Raw genomic sequence first — 14,067 nt, 5'->3', positions numbered from 1 at the left:
ATTAAAAGAGGTATGTAGGTTAGGCATTTAGTACAGTGCCTGGAACATGGTTGTTCATTAACTGGTAATAATTATTATTACTGGCAGCAACCATGGAAGGAACATAATAGGAGCTTAGCGTGAAGGATTTCAGGAAAGAAGGGATGCTCAACAGTTCCAAGGAACACAGTCTGCTGCTTCTCTCCCTCTCTCTCTCTCTCTCTCTCTCTCTCTCTCTCTCTCTCTCTCTCTCTCTCACCCCCCACACACACACCCATGGTGAGAAATGTTCAGCAAAATATAAAAATCCTCCTCTGATATCTGCTGGCTTTCCCCCCCCTAGTATAAGGAGGAGATGGTTAGTAATCTAAATCTGATCCTACAGTGGATAAATGAAATGACTTTCATGTCTGGTTGCATGATTTGAACATCAAAATTGTAGGGGATCTGATGCCAGCTAGATAACAGGCCCACATGCATGTTTTGGTTTCTGCGGGATTCTCGTAAAAGTGCATCTACCCTACAGTTGGGCACCTGCTTTGGGAGGGAGATGTGGTACCTAGGAGTCCTGGAATCAGCACACATCACATTGTCCCACCTATCACAGACAGAATCACCACTCCCTGACACAAAACCCTCTCTGTGATAAAACAAAGCTGCTGTGTGGCAGGCCTTCCCAACAATGAATTCTCTCTCCTTCCAGAGACCTGAGGAGGGATGAAGAGACACAACAAAGACCTGGCATCTGGAGCACAATTGTGTGAAAAGGGCCCAGGCTTTTCAATGACGGGACAGTTCTCTTTTATTGCAGCATCTCCCTCCTGGCAGCCACTTTCCCCTCACCTTTGAGCTGCATGTGCATCCAAGGCCTTGAGTTTAGCCACTAGAACGAGGACTCCAAGGACCAAGCCTCCTATCAGGAGCTGTGGCCCAGCTCCCCCAGGTCTTAGCGCCTCTGGAAGCCAGGCCCATGGGACCTTGCAGCCTACGCCTCTTCTGCCCTCCTGGTTCGGTCCTCAGATCACCGAGAAGCCCAACCTCTCTGCTCTGCTCTCCGCCTCCTATTCCCCTCCCCCACCCACCAACCCACGCCTTTTCAGGGCATAAGGGACCTTTTCTATTTGCGGAGCCTAAAGAAGCCCGTTGCCAAGGTGACAGGAGCAGGAACAGCAGGGAGCTTGCCATGGGGGAGGGGCTTTGCCCCCAAACAGCTGTCAGTGGGAGCAGTCCCAGCTGGGACTAGAGCGTTTGCCTGCTCCGGGAGGAAACAGCCCCCAGGAGAACGCATTCCTCTCTGCTCTCCTCCCCGCACTGCCTCTGCCACAAGTCTCCACTGGTTACTTTCCCTGGGGGCAACCAGCCAGCCGGCTACAAAAATGCTCCAATAGCAAAAACCTGCCACTCTGCTCCCCATCTCTCTCTCTCTCTCTCTCTCTCCCTCTATCTCACACACACACACACACACACACACACACACACGCACACCCACCCACCCACACATACACGCATGCGCACGCACTCTGATCCCTCCGTTCATTCGCAGTCCCAGGCTCCTCCTGGGCAGGAGGCCAGAAGTTACCTCCTCGCTGGGGAACTGTGGCACCCAAGGCAGGTGCTGCTCCAGGCCGCCCCCCATCAGGTCAGGAGGATCATTTCAGTCTTTTTTTGTTCTAGAGGCCCTGAGAGGGTCTGCAGCATCTTAAACGTCCCTGCTGCCTTCCATTTGGGCGTGAGGAGTGGGCTCATGGAGAGGAAGGGGTGGGAGAGGAAGGGAAGAATAGGAGGGGACGGTGGGAGACAGGAACAATGCAAAGCCTACTGATTTGTCTCACTGGGGAGACGGTCTTTGTGGTCTGCAGCTCACAGCTGCTCCATAGAAAGTTCTGGGGAACCACTGGTCTCTGTACTGCCTATAGCCACATGCTGTTAAGTCTCAGGCCACACCTGGGACCCTGGACCTCAGTCTGTAACTCACGGGCCTTCCCCTTTACCAGGCTCAAGAGAAGAGAGCCCTCCACTAGACTCTGTAAAACCCAGAACAGTCTTAGAACTGTCAGGCTCTTCGAGCTTTGGGTCAGGAATAAGAAAGGCCTAGGAAGCCCCACTGTAAGAACTGAGAGAGGCAAATAAGGCTGGCTTGATGATTAAGAACATAGGATCTGACTCAGCCAGATGAGGAATTGGTTTCCAGTTCTGCCATGTAATACTGATGTGACTTTGAGTGACACTTACAGTAAGTTCTTGGGCAAGCGCTTTGAGCTTCAGTTTTCTCTTCTGTTAAATGGATAAAAGCATCTACCTTATAGGGTTCTTTTGAAGGTCAAAAGAGGTGAGGTACATAAAAAAGCCCAGCATATTATCTAGTCTACATCAGAGGTTTTTATCCGGGCTTGTCCCCTTTCTGTCCAGTTTTCTTGAGGCCCCAGGGTTGCCTAGGAGCCTTAGGAAGAACCCTAAGGACTGGTTTTTCCTTTGAAGGGTCCTTAGAATCTGGGGGGCTGGCTTAGATCTAAGGAGAGGTTACATTTTGGCCTGGGCAGAAATGGGGTTCTCAGGAAGCCCTGAAGCCCGGATGTTGCTCAGGGTTTGTAGGTTGCATGAGAAGGTAGCAGAAATGTTAAGTTGGGCCCCTTGCTCTAGTCTCAGCTGCTATCAGCTCAGGGTAAGACCCTCCAGACTTGACCCTCTGAGCCTCAGTTTCTTTCTTCATAAAAGGAAGCGGCTAGACTAGTCTCTGGAGAAAGCAATGCCGGACAGGGAGAAACGCCTGGAGCCACAGGGCAGTCAGGCCTCTGCAGGGAGGTACCTGCTTCAGCTCAGAGTGACCACTGGAGGCTAAGACCACATCTGTCCTTGAAGCCCCAAAAGGGTGAATAAAGGACTTGAATTCAGATTCTCCCCAGCTCGCCTCCCACTGTCTGTCTAGAATACCTTCCCCTCCTCTGTCTGTTGCGGAAATGACTCCTGCTTCAATACTCAGTGCCATTTCCTTGGAGGGACAGCATCTCTGAGCCCTCCTGTCTGGCACTGAGGCGCCCACCTGGGCCCACACTTGCCTCATACGCCTACAATGGTATTTATGAAATCGAATGCATTTGCTTATATATCTGGCCCCCTCCTTTTGACTGCACACTCCTTTAGGTAAGAAATCACATTTTGACCATCTTGGTTAGTCTAGTAACAAGCATAAAGTAGGCTCTCAAGAAAAAAAAAATGCAGGTTAGATTGGATGGTAAAAATGCAGGTTAGATTGGATGATAGTCTGGATGAGGACAGAGGGTTAGTGGTTATTTCAGGGATGTGACCAGGGTGAGTGTCTCTTTAATGCAAAGCCACGTGGTCCACCACTCCATTTCTGTGCTGTGACAGCTTGGTCTTATTCCTGAGACTGATAAGTCTGGCTTCTGGGGCTCCTGGCAGATTTTCTCATTAAAGATTGCCTACAATAGGCAGCACTGGGAGAACGTTAGCAGGCAGGGAGTTTAGCCCCAGGGAATACTGATTCATCCCCTTCACAGAATCTGCCTCACAAGTAATCTGCTGGATTATTACTTTTTTAATCTGCAAGATTTATTCTCAAGTGTCACCGTCACCAGCAAGCCTTTCTCAGCTCCTGTCCGCCAGGCTATATAGTGCCTCTGTGCTCACATCTATTATAGTACTTATCACCCTATATTGCATTGTACTTGTCTCTCTCTCCAGACTGTGTCCTCCTGGGAGGGCAGGGCCCACGTCTTATTTATCTCTGCACACCCAGAACTGGCAACATAACTGGCGAATATTAGTCAACGAATGTTTGTTGAATGGTGAGAAAATAAGATTCCCACTTCTTCATCTCCCTGTGGGATTCTTACATGCCTCTGGCTAGCCCCTGTCCTTTTTGCTGACCCTTAGAGAATTTCGAAATAGTCTAACTGCCAAACCTCCACTCTCAAAGTGAAGAGCTATGACTGTGTACCCTGAGAATCACCATGATACCCATTGTGAAGAAGGTCTCATTTATTCCCACTGATGTGGCTTCCTTCTTTAAAGCTAGGCTAGAAGCCTAAAACAGAATCTGGAGCTGTAGGAGGGGAAAGAGAGACACATGGCTGACATCTTAGCACGTCCATGGGAAAAAGCAAAGTTTGAAAGTTTCCCCCTGACCCATAGTCCTTCTGAGTTTTCTGGGATAGGATCCTTCTTCCTGGAGCCCTTACCTGGTGCAATGAGGGGGTGGGTTGCCACAGCAGGTACCATTCGGCTGAGCCCAGCCCGACCCTCCAAGCTCCCTGGCACACTGCTGTTGCCATCTCCTTTCTTGAGTGGCTCCGTCACACTGTCAGTTATGGCAGGCTTGGCACCTGCAGGGGAACCCTGAGCAGTGTTTCTGCCTTGTGATGGGGTAGGCAGAGGCTGGCTACCACCCGGCGTGGGCTTCAGGGCCAAGCTGGGCAGGACAGGCTGAGTGGGGGTAGGGCCCGAGGCTGCTGCAGTTGGTGTCTGCTGTGTTCGGAGGGTCAAGTTCTGTACCTGGAAAAGAGGGGTCTGTAGGAGTCCAGAGAATGTGGGTAGGAGCAATGCCGACACACAATTCATACAGGGAAGGAGTTAGGGATGGATCCACGAATGGCTGAACAGGAGAGTGGGTTGTTAAAATCAGAAAGAAAGAGAGAGAGAGAGGGAGAGAGAATGAGACAGGGGCTGAAAGAGGAACCCGGAGCAGAGTTTCTAAAGGAGACAGAAAGAGTGCTAGCGATTGGATTCATCAGCAGAAGAAGCTAAATTCTGAGCAGGGATGTCTGCCCCTCCTGGGGCAGGCCCAGGCAGGGAGGCCGGGCTGTCTCTCCCTTCTGTTACCTCCCCTCCTCCCCCAAACTATCAGGATGGGCTGCACACCACTTAGAAAGAATTCCCAGATACAGGGTGGGCACGGGGCTTCCCACACTGGAAAAGGCCAGGGCAAAAGTGAAAGTGAATCGACCAGCAAGGTCCCCCAGGCCAAGGATTATCCTGTCCTCAGAATCAGGTTTACGCCGGGATGAGCATGCTTACTCAACCTGGTCCCTGGTGCCCTCTGCTGGACACACGGAGGCTGAACCAGACTCACATCTGACAAATCTGATAATCTTGCTACCAGGTGGGCCCTCCCGTTCTGTAGCTGGGGATGGTTCCTCTCCCCTGCAGCCCACAGAATCTTTACAGCCACCGCAGTGTCTGGGTACTCCCAGCAGAAGGAAGGGACCCAGGACTCATCTTTGCTCCCTCTTCCATGCAATTTTTGCTGATTCCTAGAGGTGCTAGCATGTGTAACCAGAGTGGAATTCTCCTCTTAAAAGGCAACAACAACAGAGATTATCCTGGGGAGGGTGTAAGGTAAAAAGGTAGAGATGACCACCATTGTTGGCAATCACGGCATGCTGCTGACTCCTGCTCTGTGTTCGGGGCTCGAAACAGAGTCAAGAGTGGCCGAAGCCTTCTCAGCGGTGAATTAAGGAGCAAGTCTAGGAGCGTTGGGACGCCCTGTCTCCCACCTGTTTGCCCAGAACATCCCAAACTTTCCAGACATTCAGAGCTCCTCCAGGGCTTGGGCCCATACCCATTATCAGTGCCCCTCTGCGGGGGTGCCCACCCCCCCGCCCTCCCACAAGCATGGAATCCTCACCTGGGCGGGGGTGGGGGGCCGGGCGGGGGAGCCAGTGCCGAGCTCAGGCTGCACAGTAGCGACGGTGGCCGTGGGCGTGAAGATGAGCTGAGGGGACAAAGGAACAGTGCCGCCTAGGCTCCTAGCTACCTGCACCAGGTTACCTGGCTGGGCCTGGAATCACAGGAAACGAGCCGCCTTTTACCTGCCCAATGTGGGCTCAGCCACAGGACACACAGTTTAGCCAGGGAGTGGACTGGGGAAGCGGGGAGACTCGAAAGGGAAAGAGTCCAGGGGGATCTCCCGAAACTCTCAAGAGGCTCGGCGTGGTCTGACCCAGGCCGGGCAGTGAAGGGCCACGGGTGGGGGGCCATTCTGGGGCTGCACCCAAGTCAAGTTTACTTCAGAAGGATCTGCGAAGAGCTCACCCCAGAGGGACCAACAATCGCAGGACACCCTCAAGTCCCTCTCTGCAGCGTCCCGGGGAGCAGGGCCCCTGTGCTGCGACAGATGCCCTGGGACCATGTTCTGAATCTAACCTGCTCTGGACTCCAGGTCTGGGTCAGAACAGGACTCTCCACCAGAAGAGATCAAATTAGATGCATTCTTTTGGCCATTTTTTTAGTCAAATTCAGATTAGGCTGTGTGTGTGTATGTATTTATGTGCCTGTGTGTATGTGTGTGTGTATGTGTTTGTGTGTGTGTTTGTGTGTGTGTTTATGTGTTTGTGTGTGTGTTTGTGTGTGTGTTTATGTGTTTGTGTGTGTGTATTTATGTGTTTGTGTATTTATGTGTGTGTGTATTTATGTGTTTGTGTGTATTTATGTGTTTGTGTATTTATGTGTGTGTGTGTATTTATGTGCTTGTGTGTGTGTATTTATGTGTTTGTGTGTGTATGTGTGTGTGTGTATGTGCGTGCCCAGAGACAACAGCGGTAGAGGAACTAGAGCCCCCAGAGCCGTACTCGTGTCTGCATCTCCTTCCGTGGAGTGCAGGGACTGAGGGTCTCTGCATGACACCCCCACCCCTGCGAGACTAGCTCAGTGTCCAAGGGGACATGTGGTGTCTGACAGCGTGTCTGCTCCTCTGAGCACGAGTACCCCACTTTGGGCAGGGACCTGGCCAGGCTGCAGGGCTCCAGTGGGGGCAGTTAAGTAGGACAAGGGTCAGGGTAAACTGAAGACAGAGCAGGTTTGGGCGGTGTCACATGGGCTGCCCAGCCCCCTGGAGAAGTGGAAGTCTAGTCCACACGTGTGTCTAATGGGCTGTTCCCTGGGAGTAGAGCTGCACCTCAATGAGCTCAGAGTCAAGGACGGAAGTGCTGGAGCAGGACTCAGAAAAGCTCCCAGTGTCAAGTTCTGACTGTAGGAGCCGAGGGAGGGATGGGACTGTACAGTCTTTAGGATAGTGTGTCGAGGAGCTGGAGGGAGAACTCTTCAGAATGGGGGCGGGGAGGCTGGACTCACGGTGATCTGAGTCCCGCGTAGAGCTAGATGTTCCTGCCTCCTAGGGCGAATGCTGCTGCTTTCACGGGGAAATTCTGCTAAATCTTAGGAACCTCTGAGCTTCCTATGGGCCTTTGCACCTTAGGGACAGGTGTAAAGGGGGGACTCTAGCATGCGTGTGCAGGGCTGATGCCGTCCTGAGTCCATTCGGCCCAAGCGAGCCCGCCTGATGAACGGCTGACAGGGTGACCCTGATGGGAATGGGGGCCCAGCTGGGAAGGCAGGGGAGCAGCCGCATGTCCCGGAGCTGGCTGCCACCTTCACCACCTGGGCTGGAACACACTTTTGACCCTGAACTACCGGTGGCCAGTCCCTGCAAGGACTGTCCCAGGGGGGTAAGACCCCACTTCTGTAGGGTACTTGGATGTTTGCGCGCTTGTTTATCTTACGTGTCTGAGTGTACAGACCGCCCGGGCACAGATCCCTGCATTCTCTACCCTAATTAATTTTGGGGAGTAGTTTCTGCTAAGAAGAGGATAGTTCTGTTTCACTCTAGGAGGGGAGGGAAAGAAGCCATCATGGGTAACTTTATTTCAGCCTGGAACCCCACCTTCCCTTGAGTCATGGAGCTTGTACCAAGCTCCTGCTCAGCCTTCCAGGCCACCTCCTTTACACCACCCCTTCTTTCCTGCCAACTGTCCCCCGAGTGCTTCTTCCCCACCCTTCTCTAATCCCCATGCTTCTCTAACTGCCCAGCTCCCAACTTCTCTGCCTCCGTCCTCCCGGCCCACCTGAGCCGTGGCCCAGGCTGGGGACTCACCATCTGTGCCCGCAGATACATCTGTGCTTGGCTTGCAGTCAGGGCTGGAGAAGACGTGTTGCCCAAGAGGACAGCCTGCTGGGCGATGCCTGAGGCTGCTGCTGAGTTGACACTCTGAGCCCGGTTGATGAGCTGGGCTGCTGCCGGGGAGGCTGCCAGATTGATCTGAGGAGGGAGACACGCCAAGTAGGAAACAGGAGGTTCTGTGGTTAACTCTGCCCCGCTTCATCCATTTCTTTCTCTCTGCCTCTTCTGTCCCTTGGTGGATTCAGCCTTCTTTAGGACCAGCTCTGATCTGTGGGCCCTGGATCTTCCCCCAGCACTGCTGCATCTCTGGCTTACGCGCAGAGCTGCAGGGAGGATCCGATGGGGAGAGGACTGAGCTATGAACAGAGAGCCTTGACATTGGAAAGATGACGGGGAGTTATTAAAAGAAGTTAGAAAGCGGCATGCACTTTTTCTTTCTGGTAAGAGTAACAGGTTCCAGCCGTGGTTCTACACGGCTAAGGATTCACCACAATTGGGTCTGGAAGCCCAAGAGAATTTTGGGCAAAGAGGAAGGAGCCGGTCCTGGAGCTGTGGGCTCTGCCTGCTGTTCTCCATCCTACTCACCGAGGATGACTGGGCGGGGGTCTGTGCAGACACACTGCTGCCTGAAGTGCTCCCCTGTCTGCTGGCCACCAGGCTTGCCTAGGAAAGGAGAATTCTCATCACTAGAGGCCCAGACCTCCTCCAGTCATCCCCCCCGGCTCTCACCTGCCGCAGGGTGCACTGTAGGGCAGCGGTAAGGAGTCAAACCCTTATTCTGGCTCATCCACATGACCTCAAGCAAGTGCCTCAGTTTCCTCTTGTATAAGGTGGCGTAAGCACAGTGTCTACCTTGTAGGATTGCTGAAAGGATTACACGAGGCGGAGCATTTATATATAAGCGCTCGAACCGTCAGCTGTGACTGTTACCAATGTTTCCAGCTCTCTTCAGCTCCCACCCCACTGCACCCACTCTATCATACCCGGCTCACCGGCCCCCACGTGGAGCGCTGGGCACGTACTGCCTGGAACATCCAGCCTGCGTCCTCCCCGTGGCCAGCTTCTTCTCATCCTGCAGTGTCGGCTTCACTGTTCCTCCAGCAGAGAGGCTCCCCCCTCCCCACCAGCTGCACCCACTGTAAGGTGGGCCTCCTTGTTACTCAGCCACAGCAGGCTGCTCTGCTCTTCTGCAGAGCTTATCAGCGCTCTGGTAGTTTGCTACTTCGTCTCCTCGTCTATCTGTGTTTCTGACTACTTGCCGTCTGTCTCCCCACCACAGCTGCAAGAGGACAGGGTCCACGGCGTGCTCGGTGCCCGACATGAACTCTGGCAGCAGGTGCATAAAGATTCTGTCGAATGCATGTCTGGGCTCTTCTCAGCCACTGAGGGCAGACAGGCAAGCTGAATGGGCAATGGCCTTCTCCTGTGGACACCTCCTCGCACCCTCGGCCCCCTCCCTGCAGTGTGGTGAGGCGGAGAGGCAGGCCCCTGCCAGTCCCTCCTTGGGCGAGGCAGGAGGAGAGGTCCAGCCGCCCTGTTTGAGAGCTGTGTGGCCTCGGGCGAGGCGCTTAGCCTCTCAAAACCTCTTTCCTCATCTGTCGAGAGGACTCGGGATGACGATCACACCCACTTCGCAGTGGTTCTGTGAGGACGCGGTAAGAGAACGCATGGGCACACGCGTGCAGTGCTTGCTTTTCCTGCCCCTTCCTTCGGGGGCATCTGCGGTGCTCCTGTGACGTCATCTTACCTGCTGCACAGCCGCGAGGCTCTGGAGCTGGGCGCTGCTGAGGTGCTGCTGCTGCAGGGCCGCCGTCTGCAGCATGAGGTGCTGCTGCTGGGCCGCGTACATCTGCTGCAGGTACTGGGCCGCCGTGCTGGGCTGCCGGTGCAGGGCTTGCTGGATCACCTGCAGAGGGCGGGGGGCGGAGGGAGGGGAAGAGCCCGCGCTGCGGCCAAGCCTGCTCAACACCCTCTCTCCCTAGCTGCTCAGATAAGGACCAGGCCTGCGAACCCCACTCGCCAGGGAGCCGGGGAGACGACTGTGTGCAAAGCTCCACCCGTTCCTGTTCCTGCCTTGCCCATCTAGAAGCTCTCCTCAGCACACACGCTCCCTGCTCCTCCCCGATATGGGCTACACACGCCACTACCACCAACTCTCGGGGCAGTGGGAGCTCAGGAGACAGGAGTCCTTTAAGCCTCCGGTGACACTGGGTCCCACTCCAGGCTTGTTAGGTACCCCCTTCCCCGCCATTCTGCAGCCTCAGGTGAGTCTAACTGGACTGCGGGGATGATGATGACAGAGGGAACCGAAGTTCAACAAGGCTGAGAGGAGGAAAGGGGTGGGAAGAAAGAGACAAGTCCGAAGCGCAGCCTATACGAGCTTTGAACACACAGCCAGCCAAACTCAAACCTGCTCAAGGTCAACACCCTTCCGGCAGGGGCTGCCCCCGGCTGCTTGGGACGTCCTATCGGTCCCTCAGAAGATGGTCCCCCTGGCCTTGCACAGCAGGGATGCTGCAGCTACAGGGATGCTGCCTTCCTCTTTTACTCTTTCCCTCCTTCTCTCTCTCACTCTCTTTTGAGCCACCATCTCCCATTCCCTGGCCTTACTGCTATTCCCTCTTTCCTGATGGGACTGGCTGAGCCACAGTCTCTGGGAGACGACAAAAGGCTGCTCTTTGATCCCTTCCCACCCTCCCATCCCTCAAAACCTCTTCTCCACCCCCAGGAACAAGGAAAAGCAAATGCCTTTCCTCCAGCTCTGAGACCCTCTACCTTCTTCTCCTTAGCCCCGTACATTTCTCCTCCCTTCTCACCTGGTCACCTTCCTGCTGTCTTCCCATGCGGTGCCCTACATGGGCCCTCGCTAGGCTCTGGCCCACTTCCCACCCTTCGCTCTGCTGCTCTGGCTCCAGGGCTGTTCTGCCCCAGGCAAGTGAGCCTCTAGTCTAGCTCTCTCCAGCTTAACATGACTTCTAGGGGCTGGCGGCTCTCGGACAAAACAACGTCTGGGCTCAGATTTGGGGTTCTGTAAAAACAGCCTGATATCACAGATTCTCCATGGGCTCTGGAGTCTCCCCAGATACCCCCACCCCATCCCAACTCCTCCACCCACTTCCTTCAGTGTACTTTCCCCTCTGAGGGTCCTGGTTTACATGAGCTCAGTTCTTTTTATTCCGTGTTCTCCCCGGAATTTTTTCTTCTTATTCCCTTTATCTAGGCCTCTTTATTTTCCTTAGACCCCTAAAAGCACCCCCAAGCATCCAGACAGCAGTAGTAGAGATGGACTTTTTCTCACTGGAGGATGTCAAGGAACAGAAATAGGAGGCACCCCAATGGTTCTGCTTGGGTGCGGACACAGCTTTGGGTCACTCCGTTTGCCAGAGCAGAAACCTCAAATACCTTTTGCCTAGAACTGTGGTGCAGGGCAGGAGGGCACATCCTAACGTCAGCTGCTAGAAATTGGTGCTAAAATACTCATGTGCAGAGGGGCCAGAGGAGGAGGCTGGGGGAGGCGGCAAGGATGGAAGCATGGTTTTATTAAGTGTGAGGCAGAGAGCGCTGGGCGAGGGAAGACTCCAGAGTAACTGACGGGGTCTCCTTTAACTAGACTTTTCAGGCTCTCTCACCATCTGCTGTGGCTTCTCCTCCATGCCCTAATCCGGGCCTAGGGCCAGAGAAGGATGAGCTCACTCGTCTAGTACATCCAAACTGCAATAGCAAAGCTATTAGAATAAACGCTTCTCGGCTGTGGTCTCTCTTTTCTCCCTAGTTTATCCAGGAGCCTCAATCAGACATCGTAGTGAATAAGAACACAGGTTTGGGGGGAATCAGGTTCAGCTTTTTTGTCTTTACCTGGTGACCCTGGATAAGTCACTACCTTCTCTGAGCCTCAGTTTTCTCAATTACAGAATTGTGCCTAATAATAACCACCCTCACAGCTGGAGAAGAAGATAAATAAGCAAAATGCTTTGGACAGTGCGAGGCACATGGCAGACGGCAAAACATGGTCATGACTGCATTTTGGAAGAGTGTGTAGTCACCCGGAAGGCCTCATAGATGACACTTTGCAAACCGCTGCTTTGGGGAAGAAGGCAAAAAGCTGTAAAGACAAAGGATTGTTTGGGGTTCTATTTTGGTCCTCCGTATGTAAGAAACTTAGATTTGGTACAAGGAAGTGGTCACTTAGGTAGGGGATCTAGGTTGTGGCTGAGCAGATTCTAGTCATTTTTTCTCTTTGCTCTTTTCACTTGTGTGTCCTTTATGATTTCACACGTTTATCCTCCCCAAACGGCACTGTGGGATCTGAGTCACCAGATAAGAAAGGAATTTTCGGATCTGCTAAGTATTCCCACTCTCCCCAACCTTCCCTGACTGAATCCATCTAGTATCACTACTCCTCTAATGCTGCACAAATAGTTACCCACTGACATACGCCCTTATGCCCATTCTAGATTTAGCACCCCGGTTGTCCTACCAGACCATGCCAACACGTCCTCCTGGCTAGCCCTGAGATGATTAATCAGGTGGCGTCTTACCTGTACAGTCTGCCGGTCAGGAATGCCACCGTACACAGAAATCTGGGGCCCCGTGGGGCGGCCACTGCCACCGCTGCTGCTATTGTTGCCGCCACTGCTGCTACTGACGCCGCTGGTACTGCTGGCGACACTCGCGCTGCTAGACGTATGGGGGACGGGCAGCTCGTTCTCCATGGCCTACAGGATGGCACAGTCAGGGCGCTCAGGTAGCAGATGAGCAGGCAGGTGCTGGGAGGGAAGAAGCAGGAGGGAAATGCTTAACAAACGCATTCTAGAGAATACACACGTGGGCATCCGCTCTCCACCGGCCTGTGTGGGACTACTTCTGAACTGAGGTCTGCAGCCACCCCTGCCATCAGGACAGGGCTAGTCTTGGCTCACTAGACGAGGTGTGAAATCAGGTCAGCCTGAATCTAAATTTTACGACTTATTCTGCTAGAGGAGATGAAAAACAGCCTAGGAGGATCCCCTACCATGGGCTTCCTAGCAGTGATCTTAGGGACTATTCCTCACACCATCAAACTTTTCATCACTGGGGTAGAGAAACTGGACATCAGAGAAATTATTATTTGTGCATATTTATGGAGGCAGTTCTTGAAAGAAATGGGATCCAAAATCTAGAGAGAACAGAATGAGAGAAAGAGGCAATAAAATAAACTGCAGTGATTATTTTGTTTTGTTTTCCAACCAGAAGAGCTCCGAGTGTGTCTGGAGTCTGTGTCCTTCCTGAAGGACTCACTGAGTGCTCTCTCATCTAATGCTGAGCAGGGCACCACATTGAGCAATTTGGTGAAAACCACAGGTTTTGCAGTCAGAAAGACTTAGGTTTGAGTCCTGGCTCCGCCACTCACCAGCTGGGAAACCTTGGCAAGTCACACTTCTCTAACCTCCTGTCTTAATCTGGCAGACACAAGAGCGTGTGGATTGATGGGAGGATAAAGGAAATGAACAATACAAAGCGCTTAGTGGGGTGTCGAGCATATATTGAGTGTTCCTTAGGCATTGGCTGTTGTTGTGGTTATTAAAACTGTCCCCAGCCTGTTTCCCACTGTCCGGTTCCAGTAGATCAATCCTCTTCCGAGGTGGAACTGGCAGAGCCTCCTGGAACTTCTATCCCAGTCACTAAGGGTAGAAGTGCTAGAAATTCCTTGAGGGACCAGCCGATGATTGGGATTCAGAACTGGAAGCTGTGCATCCCCTTGAGGCAAGGAGTGGAGAAGGGCTGGGAGAGAAGGGAGGAGTAGTGGGAAGGTCATGCCCGTGTCCTAGGTCAAGTTCCTCTCTTTTTCTTCTTTCACGCTATTCCTAAAATCCTAATTTATATATATATATACATGCTTTTCCTTCTACCCATTCCTTCTTACACCTAAAAACAACACTTCTTTGTCATCCCATCATAGACATTCAGTTCTCTTCTTGCAGAAGATTATGCCAACTTAATAAATGAAGAAAATAATACGACTTTTTCACAGTATTGAGAACATTAGTGCAAAGAACTAAAATAGTCATTAACGTCCCGCCATCTTCCTCCCAATGTGCTCCCTCTGGAGGTTGTCAGCATTCCTCAGGATGCCTGCCTCAGCCTGGGTGAGTTTTTACCATGGGCTGCAAAAAGTGTAGATGAAGGTTCAAAGA

General features: G+C 52.8%; 1 protein-coding gene across 1 annotated transcript in view; it reads right to left on the bottom strand.

The window, feature by feature from the left end:
• The window catches only part of PHC2 (polyhomeotic homolog 2), a 103,346-nt gene that overhangs the window by 36,680 nt on the left and 52,599 nt on the right, over window positions 1-14,067 (bottom strand). Inside the window, exons 2-7 of the mRNA XM_082863616.1 lie at window positions 12,433-12,660; window positions 9,642-9,800; window positions 8,480-8,557; window positions 7,868-8,032; window positions 5,624-5,710; window positions 4,179-4,491 (exon numbers count right to left, since the gene is read on the bottom strand). Of these exons, the coding sequence (XP_082719742.1) occupies window positions 4,179-4,491; window positions 5,624-5,710; window positions 7,868-8,032; window positions 8,480-8,557; window positions 9,642-9,800; window positions 12,433-12,606 (976 nt within the window). The 5' untranslated portion in view covers window positions 12,607-12,660. The remainder of the gene's footprint in view (window positions 1-4,178; window positions 4,492-5,623; window positions 5,711-7,867; window positions 8,033-8,479; window positions 8,558-9,641; window positions 9,801-12,432; window positions 12,661-14,067) is intronic.

The sequence above is a fragment of the Leucopleurus acutus genome (genome assembly GCF_964270905.1).
Source record: "Leucopleurus acutus genome assembly, chromosome: 2".
Classification (NCBI taxonomy): Eukaryota; Metazoa; Chordata; class Mammalia; order Artiodactyla; family Delphinidae; genus Leucopleurus; species Leucopleurus acutus.
This window is presented reverse-complemented; position numbering and strand designations above follow the sequence as displayed.